Source organism: Bubalus kerabau, chromosome 13 (assembly GCF_029407905.1).
Source record: "Bubalus kerabau isolate K-KA32 ecotype Philippines breed swamp buffalo chromosome 13, PCC_UOA_SB_1v2, whole genome shotgun sequence".
Taxonomy (NCBI): domain Eukaryota; kingdom Metazoa; phylum Chordata; class Mammalia; order Artiodactyla; family Bovidae; genus Bubalus; species Bubalus kerabau.
Genome location: NC_073636.1, coordinates 76,550,149 through 76,567,702, shown reverse-complemented (window position 1 = coordinate 76,567,702; position 17,554 = coordinate 76,550,149). Strand labels below are relative to the sequence as shown.

Sequence of the window (17,554 nt, the reverse complement as noted above, 5' to 3'; positions counted from 1 at the left end):
TGAAAATGTCTAGAGTGATTTAAAACAGGGCTTCTCAACCCCAGCACTACTGACATTTTGGGCCGGGTGTTTCTGTGTGGTGGGGCTGTCCTGTGCCCTGCAGCACCCCTGACCTCCACCCATTTGATGCCAGTCTGTACCCCTGCCGTGGTCAGAACCTCTCCAGACATTGTCACACACGGTCATCTCTCCAGTCCTCATCGGAAATCATGGATGTAGGTACCATGCTTTTGATTTTCAGCACGGATAAAACTTTGCTCAGCCTTCAGGTTTGAATCTCTTCAATATTTATATTTCATCATTTCCCCCTGAATATAAAATATTCCTCTGAAATTTTAACATTGTAGAATAAATAGTCCATTATTCCATCCTGAGAGGTGACAGCTAGTAAGAATTGGGTGGTCCTTCAGATTTTTAACGTGTGTAATCACATTGATGATGACAGTAAGAAAAATTATTTTTATGTGTGTGATAGAATGGGATCATACTGAACTTTTTGCTTCTTTCAACTTGGCATTGTGTCTTGGACATCATTTTATTTGCATGCACTTTTTATTGGGCTTCTCTGGTGGATCAGTGGTAAAGAATCTGCCTGCCAATGCAGGAGACACAGGTTTGATCCCTGGGTCAGGAAGACCCCCTGGAGAAGGAAATGGTAACCCACTCCAGTATCCTTTGCCTGGGAAATCCCGTGGACAGAGGACTCTGGAGGGCTACAGTCCATGGGGTTGAAAAGAGTTGGACATGACTTAGTGACTAAACATCAACAACAGTTCTCATTATCAATAGTAGTAGGTAGATTTTATGAAATCATACGAATGCAGATGTTTTAAACAGATACATCAACTTGTTTTCTTAATGTCAACTATATATAAATATATAGAGAGAGAGAGGGAGAGAGAGTCCTTGCTCACTTTCTAACCCCCAGTGCTGAAGGTGTTTTGGCCAGCTTAGTATTTTACATGTTTCTCTAGATGGTCACAAATAAAAGTCTTCAAGAACATATCTATTGAATGTTACTGGAATCATACAGAATTCCTCTCACTTCCTTACATTTTTTATATTAATATATTTTTGCACCCGATTTAATGCTTCTCCCCCACAACAAAACCATAGTAAAAGCATTTTAAAAAGAGCAAAATGGTCCATAATCTAAATGCCTCTAGTTGACTTTATTTAAAAAAAATGATGAAACGACTAAATGCATATGGTTAGAATTAAAACAAAATGAAGCCCAGGCAATATTAGAGCAGGTGAGAAAGGTATATAAGAAAAGGTAAAGGTTTTTTTTTTGTTGTTAATCTTTGAATTCTGGGCTCCAGTTTTTCTCCAAAGTTTCTATGGCTATAGAATGTGCTGATAGGAAAAAAAAAGTATGCATTCATCTAAGGATGTGGGACTGCTTTTGGAAAGTCTTTACACATATGGGAGCATTTCTGTACACTTGATTTTACCTCCCTCTCTTTTTTCCACACTTCTTATTTTTTGGCTGTACTGTGTGACTTGTGGTCCAGCCCAGGCCCTTGGCAATGAAAATGCAGAGTCTTCACCACTGGGCTGCCAGGGAATTCCCTGTATGTTTCATTTTTATTTTTTAAAAATATTTATTTGACTGCTTCAGGTTTTAGTTGCAGCACGCTAGACCTTCAGTCTTTATTGTGGCATGCGGGATTTTTTTTAATTGCCATATGCGAACTCTTAGTTGAGGCATGTGGGCTCTAGTAGGCTGACCAGGGGTCAAACCCAGGCCCCCTGCACTGGGAACACAGAGTCCCTGGACCACGAGGGAAGGCCCAAGTTGTTATTTTTTGTAACAAGTGTACCATGCAGATGAAGAGGCTGTAGGATAGAGCCTATAAATAGACAGACTGTATCTATTTATCTCTGTGCCTGTTAGCTGAGTTTACCTTTATTTATATCCAACTCAAGTTTCTCTCTAAATGTGCTTCTTGAGCTTTTGTATTTTTTTCTGTGGGCTGCTTATCCATGTTTCTTTCTTGGATGCTTAATCACTCAGAACGCTGCAGAATATCGAGGAGATGGTGTACATTGGCACCTGTGTATGAGAGAGGTTTCATTTTGATTGTCATTATCATTTCTTTATTGCTTATTGTGACCACAGTCACGAGAAGAGAAATGGAGACCTGATTCTTCAATTAATCATCTCACATATTGACTCATTCTGTCATCTCCGGTGCCTGGCAGTGTCAGAGGCCGGCAAGGAGCCCGTGCTTGTGGAGCTGGTATTCTCAAGGCAGAAGGGGCACTGGGGCCACCTTAGGTGGGGCCAGCAGGGAGGGCTTCAAGGAGATGGTGTTGGACCCAAATGTAGAGGACTGCCAGCCAGGATGATCTGAGTGGGAGTGGTGGGTAGTGGGGAGGGTGTCTTTCCTGGGAAAGTCCAAGTGTAAAGGTTTGAGGTAGGAGCAGACTTGATCTTGGAAGGGCTAAGCACAAAAGGCCACGTGGCTGGAGATTCCAGAAAGAGACAAGGAAAGGTCCTTGGATTTTATGCTGGCCGGCAGGATGCCCCTGGGTGCTCCCTTTCCTTGTTTAGGTGGCTCACAGCTGCTAGGTGGAGGTGCCCCGGGAGAGGGGTGCTGTGGCAGGCAGTTGGGGGACCAGTGGGAAGCTTTTACAGGGTCTCTGTGGAAATGGTAGGTAAGGGCAGTGTTTCCCAACCTTTTTTTTTTCCATTGATTATCACCCCCTAAGGAGCCTTTTTTGACACTTTCTTCCTAATGGTTCTCCCGTGAATTTTTTAAGTGGAGGTGAGAATCACATAACAGAAGATCGATCATTTAAAAGCCAACAATTCAACGGTATTTAGTGCGGTCACCACGTCGTGTGATATTGTGCATTCACCGCTGTTACCTCGATCCAAAACTTTTCTGTCACTGCAGAATCAAATCCTGTATCTACCAAGCCACCCCTCCGCCTCCCCCGCCCCATCCTCTGAGCCCAGCCCCGCCAGCCACCAGGCTGCATTCTATTTGAATGTGCCCATTCCGGATACTTCATTTTAGTGAAATCCTGTAAAACGTGGCCTTTGTGTCTGGCTCCTCTCACGTCATATGATGTTTTCACCCACATTGCAGCGCGCATCTGAACTTCATTCTTTTGCACCATGGCCTGTCTGTTGATGGATGTTTGGGTTGTTTCCATCTTTGGGCTGAATAGGGCTGCTTTGAGGTGTTGTTTGAGTGCAAGTTTTCAGTTCTTTGGGCTCTATATCTAGGAGTGGACCCTCATGAAATTTGAAAGTGTTATATGTCCCATTACATACTGTGAATGCGCTTTATATATATAAAGAGTAAGATTTTTTTCAGGCCCTAAGATCTATTTTGAGGGCCCACATTACCCCTGTTCAGAATTCACGGACTAAGGTAATAGCCCTGGAGATGGGGGTAGAGATAAGTGGGGAGATTTGGCTATATTTTCGAAGTGGTGTGCAGAGGCCTTGCTGAAGGTTGGGTGAGGCATGGTTTAGACATGTTTCTTAAACCTTCAATACTTAAGTTTTATTAACAAAGGAAACTTTGTGAAATTAAAGGCTCATTTTTCCAATAATTATTTTTTTAACTCTGTGAATATATACACAGACACACATACACGTATATATATACACACACACACACAATTATAAAACTAATGACTCTCCTGTGTTTTTGGTAAATTCCCTGCAGCAGGCTCTCAGTCGGGGAGGGCTCTGCTAGACTGCCTGCCGGCTGCTTCTTCTTGCTTTTGTAACTTGATCTGTTAAGAAGGGAAATATGGACTCTACTTGCTTGAGTTCTCCATGTGACCCCACACTTTTGCAGGCTTTTGGTTCCTGCTACCCTCTGGGGTTCGAGTTCCTTGTCAGAGTTGCCTGCAGCCAGAAGCAGAACTTCTGGAGTGTGTTAAGACCCTCTCTTGAGACTTCATGGCTCCCTCGTTTACTTCAGTTAAGTTCAGTTCAGTCGCTCAGTCGTGTCCGACTCTTTGCGACCCCATGAATCGAAGCACGCCAGGCCTCCCTGTCCATCACCAACTCCCTGAGTTCACTGAGACTCACGTCCATCGAGTCAGTGATGCCATCCAGCCATCTCATCCTCTGTTGTCCCCTTCTTCTCCTACCCCCAATCCCTCCCAGCATCAGAGTCTTTTCCAATGAGTCAACTCTTCGCATGAGGTGGCCAAAGTACTGGAGTTTCAGTTTTAGTATCATTCCTTCCAAAGAAATCCCAGGGCTGATCTCCTTCAGAATGGACTGGTTGGATCTCCTTGCACTCCAAGGGACTCTCAAGAGTCTTCTCCAACACCACAGTTCAAAAGCATCAATTCTTCAGCGCTCAGCTTTCTTCACAGTCCAACTCTCACATACATACATGACCACAGGAAAAACCATAGCCTTGACTAGACGGACTTTGGTTGGCAAAGTAATGTCTCTGCTTTTGAATATGCTATCTAGGTTGGTCATAACTTTCCTTTCAAGGAGTAAGTGTCTTTTAATTTCATGGCTGCAGTCACCATCTGCAGTGATTTTGGACCCCCCAAAATAAAGTCTGACATTGTTTCCACTGTTTCCCCATCTATTTGCCATGAAGTGATGAGACCCGATGCCATGATCTTCATTTTCTGAATGTTGAGCTTTAAGCCAGCTTATTCACTCTACTTTCATTTTCATCAAGAGGCTTTTGAGTTCCTCTTCACTTTCTGCCATAAGGGTGGTGTCATCTGCATATCTGAGATTATTGATATTTCTCCTGGCAATCTTGATTCCAGCTTGTGCTTCTTCCAGTCCAGCGTTTCTCATGATGTACTCTGCATAGAAGTTAAATAAGCAGGATGACAATATACAGCCCTGATGTACTCCTTTTCCTATTTGGAACCAGTCTGTTGTTCCATGTCCAGTTTGAACTGTTTCTTCTTGACCTGCATATAGGTTTCTCAAGAGGCAGGTCAGGTGCTCTGGTATTCCCATCTCTTTCAGAATTTTCCACAGTTTATTGTGATCCACACAGTCAAAAGCATTGGCATAGTCAATAAAGCAGAAATAGATGTTTTTCTGCAACTCTCTTGCTTTTTCCATGATCCAGCGGATGTTGGCACTTTGATCTCTGGTTCCTCTGCCTTTTCTAAAACCAGCTTGAACATCTGGAAGTTCACAGTTCACATATTGCTGAAGCCTGGCTTGGAGAACTTTGAGCATTACTTTACTAGCGTGTGAGATGAGTGCAACTGTGCGGTAGCTTGAGCATTCTTTGGCATTGCCTTTCTTTGGGATTGGAATGAAAACTGACCTTTTCTAGTCCTGTGGCCACTGCTGAGTTTTCCAAATTTGCTGGCATATTGAGTGCAGCACGTTCACAGCATCATCTTTCAGGATTTAGAATAGCTCCACTGGAATTCCGTCACGTCCACTAGCTTTGTTTGTAGTGATGCTTTCTAAGGCCCACTTGACTTCACATTCCAGGATGTCTGGCTCTAGGTCAGTGATCACACCATCGTGATTATCTGGGTCGTGAAGCTCTTTTTTGTACAGTTCTTCTGTGTATTCTTGCCACCTCTTCTTAATATCTTCTGCTTCTGTTAGGTCCATACCATTTCTGTCCTTTCTCGAGCCCATCTTTGCATGAAATGTTCCCTTGGTATCTCTTAATTTAAGAGATCTCTAGTCTTTCCCATTCTGTTGTTTTGCATTGATCACTGAGGAAGGCTTTCTTATCTCTTCTTGCTGTTCTTTGGAACTCTGCATTCAGATGCTTATATCTTTCCTTTTCTCCTTTGCTTTTCGCTTCTCTTCTTTTCACAGCTATTTGTAAGGCCTCCTCAGACAGCCATTTTGCTTTTTTGCATTTCTTTTCCATGATCTTGATGGAATGGTCTTGATCCCTGTTTCCTGTACAGTGTCACGAACCTCTGTCCATAGTTCATTAGGAACTCTATCAGATCTAGTCCCTTAAATCTATTTCTCACTTCCACTGTATAATCATAAGGGATTTGATTTAAGTCATACCTGAATTGTCTACTGGTTTTCTCTACTTTCTTCAATTTCAGTCTGAATTTGGCAATAAGGAGTTCATGATCTGAGCCACAGTCAGCTCCTGGTCTTGTTTTTGTTGACTGTATAGAGCTTCTCCATCTTTGGCTGCAAAGAATATAATCAATCTGATTTCAGCGTTGACCATCTGGTGATGTCCATGTGTAGAGTCTTCTCTTGTGTTGTTGGAAGAGGGTGTTTGCTATGACCAGTGCATTCTCTAGGCAAAACTCTATTAGTCTTTGCCCTGCTTCATTGCGTATTCCAAGGCCAAATTTGCCTGTTACTCCAGGTGTTTCTTGACTTCCTACTTTTGCATTCCAGTCCCCTATAATGAAAAGGACATCTTTTTGGGGTGTTAGTTCTAAAAGGTCTTGTAGGTCTTCATAGAACCATTCAACTTCAGCTTCTTCAGCGTTACTGGTTGGGGCATAGACTTGGATTACTGTGATATTGAATGGTTTGCCTTGGAAAGGAACAGAGATCATTCTGTCATTCTTGAGATTGCATCCAAGTACTGCATTTTGGACTCTTTTGTTGATCATGATGGCCACTCCATTTCTTCTGAGGGATTCCTGCCCGCAGTAGTAGATATAATGGTCATCTGAGTTAAATTCACCCATTCCAATCCATTTTAGTTCGCTGATAACTAGAATGTCGACGTTCACTCTTGCCATCTCGTTTGACCACTTCCAATTTGCCTTGATTCATGGACCTGACATTCCAGGTTCCTATGCAATATTGCTCTTTACAGCATCGGACCTTGCTTCTATCACCAGTCACATCCACAACTGGGTATTGTTTTTGCTTTGGCTCCATCCCTCATTCTTTCTGGAGTTATTTCTCCACTGATCTCCAGTAGCATATTGAGCACCTACTGACCTGGGGAGTTCCTCTTTCAGTATCCTATCATTTTGCCTTTTCATATACTGTTCATGGGGTTCTCAAGGCAATCCCTTGTCCAGTGGACCACATTCTGTCAGACCTCTCCACCATGACCCGCCTGTCTTGGGTGGCCCCACGGGCATGGCTTAGTTTCATTGACAAGGCTGTGGTCCTAGTGTGATTAGATTGACTAGTTTTCTGTGAGTATGGTTTCAGTGTGTCTGCCCTCTGATGCCCTCTCGCAACACCTACCGTCTTACTTGGGTTTCTCCTACTTTGGACCTGGGGTATCTCTTCACGACTGCTCCAGCAAAGCGCAGCCGCTGCTCCTTACCTTGGAGGAGGGGTATCTCCTCACCGCCGCCCCTCCTGACCTGGAACGTGGAATAGCTCCTCTAGGCCCTCCTGCGCCGGCGCAGCCACCGCTCGACGTGGGGTAGCTCCTCCCCGCCGCCGCCCTTGGCGTCGGACGTGGGGTAGCTCCTCTCGGTGCTCCTGCGCTGTTGCAGCCTGGCACTCTCGGCTGCCGCCCCTGACTTCGGACGCGGGGTACCTCCTCTCGGCTGCCGCCCCTGACTTCGGACGTGGGGTAGCTCCTCTCGCCGTTCCTGCGCCATCGCAGCCTGGTACTCTCGGCCGCTGCCCCTGACCTCGGACGTGGGGTAACTCCTCTTGGCTGCCGCCCCTCGGGCATGGGGTCCTCCTGGCTTCTGCCCCTGACCTCGGACGTGGGGTGACTCCTCTTGGCTGCCGCCCCTCGGGCATGGGGTCCTCCCGGCTTCTGCCCCTGACCTTGGACGTGGGGTAGCTCCTCTCGGCCGCGCTATGTGCGCCGGTCGCAGCCGCCCGCGCTGTGTGCGTTTACTTAAGGGAATGCAACTAAAAAGGCCCTGACTTAAGTCTTTGCGGAGGGAGCACACTACCCTGATGTTTTCAGCCACTGCTTATCTCTTTTGGAAACAATGGACATGAATGAATAATCATAATTTTAAAGTCCTAATGCTGAAGGTTTTGTTGGTACTACTTACATCTTTTAAAATGCCTTTATCTTTGTTTATTCTTACTTCTTTGTGTGACAAGCAGTTCTGCTTGTTGGAGTGCCTGCAGTTAGAGAACAAGTGGGAATCAGGGTCATGATTTGAGAGGATGTTGTCTGCCAGGTGCTGGGGCAGGGCATTTAATCCTTCCAGTAAAACTGATTATATTTTTAAACAATTTAATTTCTCAAGATAATGTGAAATGTTTATTGAGCACTTGCTAAGCACCAGTTGGCATGTATTTGCTTATCTCATTCTGGCCTCCTCACCTTATTTGCAAATGAGGTGAAGGTTTCCTGGAGACACACCTCCTTCATCCCTGTATGGATTTATCAACCTTAGCACTGTTAACATTTGAGGCCAAAGATAATTATTTGTTCTGAGGGGGAGTGCTGTGTTACACATCATAGGATGTTTAGCAGCATCCCTGGTCTCTACCTACTAGATTCCAGAGCACCCCCCCTCCCCAGCTTTGACAAACAAAAAAGTTTATAGACACTGCCCAGTGCTCCTTGGAGGGCAGAGTCACTCCTGGCTGAGAATCACAGGTTAGATGATTGAAACCAAAACCCTGGAGGTTAATGGGGAAATAATGGTGAAATTATATGATACTAATAGCAGATGATAATATAGTACTTAATAGAGATAAGGCAGTGTTTAGATAATTGATGAATTTATTTGTTCCTTATAGTTGATGAGTTAGGTGCTTTTTTGGTTGTTTTTTTAGTGACTTTAAAAAACTTGACTTATTTGGCTGTGCCGGCTGTTAGTTGCAGCACTCAGGATCTTTTAATTGTGGCATGTGGGGTCTTTAGTTACAGCATGGGAACTCTTAGTTGTGGAATGTGGGATCTAGTTCCCTGACCAGGGATTGAACCCAGGCCCCCCGCCTTGGGACATGGAGGCTTAGCCACTGGACCACCAGGGAAGTCCCCAAGTTGGGTACTTTTATCGATCCTTTTGTATTATATTATCAGTGTCCCTCCTTGTAGCCATCAGGAAAGGAGATTCAGAGACATTAAGTCACTTGCCCAAAGTCACGTAGTATGCCAGCCACAGAGCTGGGATTTGAACCTCGCTTCTGGCTCCTGATCTGTGCTTGGATCCATTGCTCCCTACGTCTAGAGTCTTTCCCACTGTGTTGTGTTAAAAATAGCATTGGCAGGTCTTGGCCCTGGAGCTGGGGCTACCTCATGTAGGTTGACTGGCTGAACCTGATGTAGAGTTAAATCCATTAAATCTTCACTTTGAGGATCCCTGTTTGGCAGATAAGGAAACCAAGGCAAGAACCCACCAGCGAGTCTAAGCATGCGTGAAGTCCCCGGGATGTCTCAATTCTAAACCCGTCACCATCCACAGCTTTCTTGAGGTTTCCTGTGCGTCTGAGGGGATGGACAATCATTTGGTTGCCTGTCACACGTTGTTTGTTTGTTTTTTGAATGTTTGTTTATTTCAGCTGCTCTGAGTCTTAGTTGTGGCATTCAGGATCTTTAGTTGCGACACATGGGATCTAATGCCCTGATCAGGGATAGAACCTGGGCCCCCTGCACTGAGAGCGCAGAGTCTTAGCCACTGGACCACCAGGAAAGTCCCTGTCACATATTTATAGTAACAGGACAGCCCAGTAATATAGAGCCATTGCAGCAAAGGGGCGGTATCTCAGAGATTCTTGGCAGGTTCCAGTTGGCCCATTCGAATGCTTTGTTTTGTTAAATGGTTTGGTTTCTGTCCTGCCTCCCGCCACCCAGCGGACAGGGCTCAGGGGAGCAGTAAGTAGGGAATTTTAACTTCTTTTTAAACGACTCGGGCATAGGTATGACTCTGTCCTATAAGAGTTTGAAACCCAGTGAGGAGGCAGATAATTGACCAGACACTCCCTCACTTCATCTGGTGTGGAGTTTGGCTTCGTTCAGCGTCGCAGGACCTTTGAAATGGGAAGCCCACGAGCCCCCAGCGGGTCAAGCTGGCCTCTGGGGCAGGTGCCGTGGCTGTGCGCACGGCCCCTGTGTCTCCCACAAACGGATGACATGCCATTTGTAAGCCTGGCTCTGGCCTCTGCATCTGGACTGTGGTGGGGGCCGGTTTAATCGCTCTTTATTTTGAGATTTACACCCGTGAATGGGCCAAACCAATTTCAGTGGCAGCTTAGCCGATTTGTCTTAGAGCTTTGTGTTTAATAGAATGACTGGGGTGGCCTTTTTCCTTCGTGGCTTTAACGGTTTAACATTGGGTTAAAGCTCTTTGCTCGAAATAAATGGCCAGCTCTTCCCGCTTCATCCCCTCCATGGTGCTCTGGGGGTCTGGTTGAAATCAAATACAGTTTCTGTACTCTCTTCTCTGCCCCACACCTACAAGCTTGATGTGTTCCTTTATTTGTAAATCTGTCTTTTAACAAGTAACCTGCTTTTTCAGCTTCACCAGCCTCCACCAAGACAGGACAAGCGGGGAGTTTATCCGGCAGCCCAAAACCTTTCTCTCCTCAAGTATCAACGCCAGTCACCACGAAAACGGACAAGACATCCACCACAGGAAGCATCCTGAATCTTAACCTGGGTCAGTTGAAATTTTGGGAAGCTTCTTTCTGTGGCAGCTATGCATGTTTCTGCAAGTTAAAATGTCCTCTCTCTTGTGTGTGGTTCTTTTTTTTTAAGGTTGGTATTTTTATTTTATTTTATTTTATTTGTTTTTGGCCATGTGGGATCCTAGTTCTCCGACCAGGGGTTGAACCCATGCCCCCTGCATTAGAAGCATGGAGTCTTAACCACTGCACCACCAGGGAAGTCCTTGTGTGTGGTTCTTGAACCACTCTTTTCTCTGTGCAAAATATTGAAAAGATACAGTGGGTGGAGATGAAGAGACATCAGTAGAAGGAACTGGCACAGGATTGCTCGGCACTTGTTGAAATGCAAGGCTGTTTTATTTTGAAATACTTTAGGCCAGTGTTTACCACCTTACTTGCCCTTGACCACAGCAGCCCAGTTCTTACATGTGTAAACATGTATATTTAAAGTTATGTGTATACACATAGTATCTATTGTTTTATGAATCAGTATTTACTTTCTTTTTAAAAAAACTTACTGAGTCTCAGTAGATTCTTTCGAAAGCATTATCTCAGGTCAAAGTCTTTAACAAAACTTGGCACCAGGAATGCTAAACACTCAACTGTGAAGTTATTTTATTAATTCATTGCATCATGAGCCCGGATTTTGATTGAGCATCTGTTATGTGCTGTGCACTGTTTTTGGCCTGGGGCAGAGAGTGGTCAGTGTGGGCCTTGCTCTCTTGTGGAGCTAGGTTCTACAGAGGGAGAAATAATAATCAAACTGAAGAAAAACAAGACAGGTCATGTCGTCATGGAAGGTAAAAGGCGTTCCTTTGATAAGGGGAGAGCTGGGCAGGATGGCGGCGGGGAGCAAGAGGCAGTGGTTAGGGGAAGCCTCTGGGAAGGTGATATCCCATCAAGGGTTTGTCTGACAAGGAAAGATAACCGTTCCAGTATTAGGAGGAATATTCTAGAAGGAAGAGGAATGTCAGGGCCTTAGGATCAGTCTGAACTTGGTGTTTTGTAGCAATGGTAAGGAAGCCCAGTGACACGTCCCAGTGGGTGAAGGGGCGGAGGTGAGGTGTTGAGGTCAGAGAACACTGTGACCTTGTGGACTTTGAGGTGGGGCCATCTGGGCAGAGGAGTGATGTGACCGGGCATTTTAGAAGGACCTCTCTGAGTGCTGTGTTGGGAATTAGCCTGTGTCAGCCATTCTTCACCAGGGACAGCCCCCCACCCCCAACCCCCCGCCTTGTCCCAGGGGACACTTGGCAATGTCTGGAGACATTTTTCAGTTGTTGTAGCTCGCGGGGGAGGCTGTTGCTACCAGTATCCAGAGTGGGCCCCGCAAAGGAGATCTGCTGGGTCGTGCCTGGGTGGACAGATTTGATTACAGCAGGAGAAACAGGAGCCAAGGGTTCAGTTTTCGATTTCATAAGTTTGAGATGCCTGCTAGATTCCTAGGTGGAGAGGACATGAGGGCAGGTGGAGGCCTGGATCAGGCCAGGTCAGGGCAGAACGTGTAATTCTGAGAATATTGATTTATTCGTGGGATTGGGGTCAAAGCAGTAGGTCTCATAACTTAGGGGAAGGAGGGACGCTGCTGGCATGTGACTGCCGACCGGGGATGCTGCTAGACTTTCTGCAGTGCACAGAGCAGTCCCCACGATAGAGAATTGTCCAGCCGCGATGGGGGCACTGCTGAGGCTCAGAGACCCTGGCCCAGAGCATAAAGGAAGAGTGAGAGGCCGGGGCCACCGGCACACGTTGGTGTTTAGTCGCTCAGTCGTGTCTGACTCTCTGCAACCCCACGGGCCGTAGCCCCCCAGGCTCCTCTGTCCATGGGATTTTCCAGGCAAGAACACTGGAGTGGGTTGCCGTTTCCTTCTCCAGGGGATCTTCCCTACCCAGGGATGGAACCTGAGTCTCCTGCATTGGCAGCCGGGTTCTTTGCCATCAGGGTAGCCCATTCGCGCATGTAGACCTTAGGAAAAGTGAGTGGAGGAGACTGAGAAAGGAGCAGGAGAAAAGCAGAATGCAACGCTCGGGGTGTATGATCCGGAGCCCTTTGAATACACCAGGTTTTAGGGAGGGAGGGCAATGGCACCCCACTCCAGTTCTCTTGCCTGGAAAATTCCATGGACGGAGGAGCCTGAATGACTGAGCGACTTCACTTTCACTTTTCACTTTCATGCATTGGAGAAGGAAATGGCAACCCACTCCAGTGTTCTTGCCTGGAGAATCCCAAGGACGGGGTTGCCTGGTGGGCTGCCGTCTATGGGGTCGCACAGAGTCGGACACGACTGAAGCAACTTAGCAGCAGCAGCAGGGAGGGAGAGGAAGCCACCTGTGTGGAGTGATGCTCCAACCTGAATTCACAGACTCTGGTGGTCAGTGCCTCTGGGGTCATCTTGTCCTGAGATGCCATTTTCAGATGGAGGAGCTGAGGCCTGGAGAGGGGGCCCTAAGGGACTGGGATTGCAGAGGCAGAGGTGGCAGGGCTGGGGCGCATCTCTGTCCCCACGGAGGCCGAGGACATGTTCACCCTCGTCACCTGATCGTCCGGCCCAGAAGTGACCGGACAGGCTGGGCAGTGGCTTGAGGGGCACCCGCTCAGGTTGGCTGGTGGGAACTCCTTATTTGAACACATGAGGACCCATGTGCGCCCCTGGGGATCACTCCCGTTCTCAGCAGTGTGGTTTGTTTTCTCACACTCTGCTCCACACCCTCAAAAAGAAAGCTGTATGTAGGCGTTCTCACGGTCACCCTTCCTAATTGCCAGTCATGCGTGGCAGGACTAGCTCCTTCCCTAAACAAGGCTGTCCTTGGGCATCTGTGCAATGCTCTGGGTCTTTTTGTTTGACTTGAGTCATGCGGTGGGAGAGAAACGTTTTCTCCTGGCGTGTGTATTGGTGGTGGGCACAGCAGAGTCCCAGGCTCTCTTTGCAGAAGCTCCCTGCCAGCTCCTTCCATTCCTGGGACATAGGCTTCATGTCAGTGGAAACAAAAGCGTTGGCAATGTTGGCAGTTTATGGGCTGGCATTTCAGTTACCCGATGCCAAGAGGATCAGATAGGGACTGGTGAAAAGTGCTGTGAATGGGTAGAAAAATCAGAAAGTGGAGGGAAATAATAATTCTCATGGCACTTGATGTCTGGCATCCCTGTAACTACTTTGAGCAGAGAGAGGTGAGAGTGCCAGGGATAATAATGACATTATTCTGTCTAACAAAATAGTGTTTCATTAAAAAGAAAAACAAAACCAAAAACTAGAAAAGGCAAAATTATACAGATGGAAAAAAGATCAGTTATTGTCTGGAGTTGGGGAGGGTTTGACTGTACATCACAAAGGAACTCTTTGGTAGAGGGAATTGTTCTGCATTCTGTTTGTCCTGGTGGTTACTTGCATCTGCGCAGGTGTTAAAATTGATGTATTCTACAAAAAGTGAATTTTACTCTCTGTGTTTGAAAACTAGTAAAAAATATACAGTGACCTTCAAGGTAAGGTAATAGCACCATTGCACAGAGAAATAAAGTTACCTCCCAGGATCACACATGGTTTGTGGTTGAGTTTGGCCTTTAGATTTGGGTATGTCTGCCATGTGTAGCTTGTGTTTTTAACCAAGACACGTGAACTGCAGCGCTGCAGGAAGGGGCATATTTTCACTTTCGTGGGCTCTTACCGCTTACTGCTGTACGGTTAGTTGGCCCAGCTGTAGGGGTCAAGGGTCAGGTGAGGATTTGGATGGCAGTGGAATGAAGCACAAAGTGCGTTTTTCAAGGAAGCCGCTCCCACCCATTGAACTTGTGCTGTCCAGCCCTGAATTTTCAAGAAAACAGAAATCCAGGTTTTTAATATGAACTCTTCTAGGTTTTAAAAGTTGACCATCAGTTTCATTAAAAACGTCTGTTTGGGGATTTCCTGGAGGTTCAGTGTCTAGGACTGTGCTTTCACTGCCAAGGGCGAGTTTGATCCCTGTTCAGGGAACTTCCCTGGTGGCTCAGACGGTAAAGCGTCTGTCTACAATGTGGGAGACCCCGGTTTGATCCCTGAGTCGGGAAGATCCCCTGGAGAAGGAAATGGCAACCCACTCCAGTACTCTTGCCTGGAAAATCCCATGGACGGAGGAGCTTGGTAGGCTGCAGTCCATGGGGTCACTACAAGTCGGACATGACTGAGCGACTTCACTTCAGGGAACTAAAATCCCAGCAGCAAATTAAAATAGATAAACAAGGAAGTAAGTAAGTAAATAAACCAAGCCACCCATCACCTTTTAGACCAAAGAAACAAGTACAACCAAAAATATAGCCAGCCCACTGGTTAGATACCAGTTGGATACTGTTACGGTTTATTTTACAGCATGACGGAGGGGAAGGCCCTGCTTGCTCTTACACTGCGCCTCACTTGCTGTCTTGGGCCCCTTCTTCTGCTCTAAAATAAGGAGCCAAGTTAGGCAGATGGTTCTGGCTCCTTCTGTGCCTCTCTGGCAGTTAATAAGATGAGTCCTGAATAAGAATGTGCTTGTGGCACGTGGTGGAATGGAGGTGGGGTGGGGTGTGTGTTTCTTTCCTTCACCTCGACTCCTTTTTGCTTTTTCTGGGAACCTTCTCTCCTCCTGTCTCATGCACGGTGTTTGCTTTGGGCTCAACAGACTCAGCAGTTAGTCATACTGTTAGTGACAAAATGTGCCTCGATGCCCCGTCAGAGATGCCGATGATGGAACGTCCTCAGACCCGAAAACCTCTAGTTTATTCTTCCACTGTTGCTGTCGCCAGCAGGAGGCAAGACTTTGGAGGCCAGGCATTCTTTGAGGATGTGGATGCAGGGCTGGGTACCCCGGTTGTCCAGATGTTGTCTTGATTTTTTTTTAAGAGTGAATAAGGTGAGGAAGATCTCTGCTTTACTGATTGATAAGAGCATCTGCCCGGGTGTCTTGTCTAAAGATATTGTTCCTTTGAAGGAACCATTATCTTGTGCCTCCTGAAAGACCATTCTTTATAGTCTGCCTATGTCTTTTGAATAAAGGAGTTCTTTTTTTTTTTTTTTTTAAGTTTAAAAAGAAGTACTTATATTTTTGTTTTAAAACTTTTTGTGGCGGGGGGAGGTGCATGATTCATGGCATGCAGGATCTTAGTTCCCAGATCAGAGATGGAACCTGTGCCCCCTGCAGTGAAAACTTTGTCTTAACCACTGACTGCCAAGGAAGTGCCCTTAAAGCATTTTGTTGTGATGGCTGTTTCTCTTGTGGCTGGAGCCTTTGGTCGTGGGATTTTAGTCTGTCATATGTCTAAGCTGGCTTGTCTTCTCTCAGGACACCACAGGGATGGCTCGGCTGTTAGTGTGTTTTGACTTGTGCAGAATCACACGATTGAAGAAAAAAAAGTGTTTTTATAAGTAATGAATGCACACCGGTAACAAATAGTCAAAGTACGATCCCATGGTCTGTAGCCCGCCAGGCTCTTCTGTCCATGGAGATTCTTCAGGCAAGGATAGTGGAGTGGATTGGCATTCCCTTCTCCAAGTCAAAGTACAGAAAGATGAGTAATGAAAAGGCAGTCTACACCTGTCACCTCTGATCACCTGTTCCTCTCTTCATCCTCCCCCTGCTGCCTGCCGAAAAAGAGAGTGACCAGTGTTGGCTCCTTTTTTTTGGTCCATCCTCTGCCCCTGTTGGCTCTATTTAATCTCCTTGGAGAGCTCTTTTAGACATCAGTCTGGGTGATCTGGTCCCCAGTTAGCAACGTCTAGACATTTTTGAATCAGGGAGTCCAGGTCGGGACGCTGCACTGTGTATCTCATGTGGGATCTTAGTACCCCAACCGGGGATCAAACCTGTGCTGCCTGTTGGAAGGTGGAGTCCTAACCACTGGACCTCCAGGGAATCCCCTGGGCCCCCTTTTATTGTCCCAGCTGGGACATGAGTGCTACTGCCATCTAGCGGGTGGAGGTCAGGGTTGCTGTCAAACATTCTGCAGTGCCAGAACCTCTCCTGGCCCCCTCCCCCTCCCCGCTAGGCCCAAATGCCCACACCAAGAAGCCCGAGAACACATATATTAGTATTTGCATTTCCTTTCCTCCTTTTCTGCCCCGCACCAGCGCTCATGTCCTTGACTGACTATTTTCCTTTTTATTAAACAGATGGGCTTTCCATATCACCACACAGAGAGCTATGCTGCTGTTATTTTAGTGGCTGTATTTTATTCACTTGAAAGGTGACCAGTAATTTATTCATCCAGGCACTTTAGTTATTGAGTAGATCTCCATTTTTGCTGTTGGAAACAGCTGTGATGAAGACCCTTCTGCCCAGGTGGTAGTGAACAGGATCTAGAAACAGGATATGTTCCTAGAAGTGGAGCTGCGGGTCAGAGGCCTCGAGCTGCTGACATTTGGAAAGATATTGCCAGATCGCCCTCTGAAGGGTGGTTCTGATTTATGCTCCCTCCAGCAATGTGAGGATCGTGCCTTGTTTCTCTAGCATGGGTGGTTTTTTTTTTTTTTTAATCCCTGGTTTCCATTTATAGCCTAAGCTGTCTTCCTATCAGCTGAGAAGTTCAAAATGTTGACAGCCAGGGTGGATTCTGCAGATATTCCCGATATAGAAGGGCAGAGGTGGAAGGAGTCCTGATAAGCTACTAGGAGCTAAGTGAGAAAGAGAAGCTCATCTTTTCTCCCCGCGGAGGACAGTTGTGTCCACACACAGCTGAAAGTTTGAGAAAGATAATTACATCTGGCTTAACTCCTGAAGGTCCGCTCTCAGGGACCCTGGAGCAGCCCCCTCCCTGGCTTTTGGTGGTTTCTCGTTAGAATAAACATCACAATAGAGAAGTGCTTTATCTTTTCATTCTTCTTGATTATGAATAATCAATCTTTAGGCTAAAGTTAAGAGATTGCCCTTACATAGACACACAAAGGAGGCAACATGCCCTTTAGGCCTCCCAGGTGGCTCTGTGGTAAAGAATCCACCTGTCAATTCGGATTCCTGGGTCAGGAAGATCCCCTGGAGTAGGAAATGGCAGTCCATTCCAATATTCCTGCCTGGGAAATCTCATGGACATAGGAGCCTGGT

At 46.4% G+C, this 17,554-nt stretch overlaps 1 protein-coding gene and 1 non-coding gene across 31 annotated transcripts in view; both read left to right on the top strand.

Annotated features, from left to right (window-relative positions):
• Positions 1-17,554, top strand: part of ZMYND8 (zinc finger MYND-type containing 8) — a 140,066-nt gene that overhangs the window by 90,360 nt on the left and 32,152 nt on the right. For all 30 annotated transcript variants that reach the window (XM_055545204.1, XM_055545188.1, XM_055545206.1 and 27 more), the window contains one exon: positions 10,360-10,500. In XM_055545204.1, the coding sequence (XP_055401179.1) occupies positions 10,360-10,500 (141 nt within the window). The remainder of the gene's footprint in view (positions 1-10,359; positions 10,501-17,554) is intronic.
• LOC129626294 (small nucleolar RNA SNORA79) lies at positions 15,716-15,858 on the top strand. Its single transcript, XR_008701905.1, has one exon. It is a non-coding gene; the product is annotated as a small nucleolar RNA SNORA79 (small nucleolar RNA).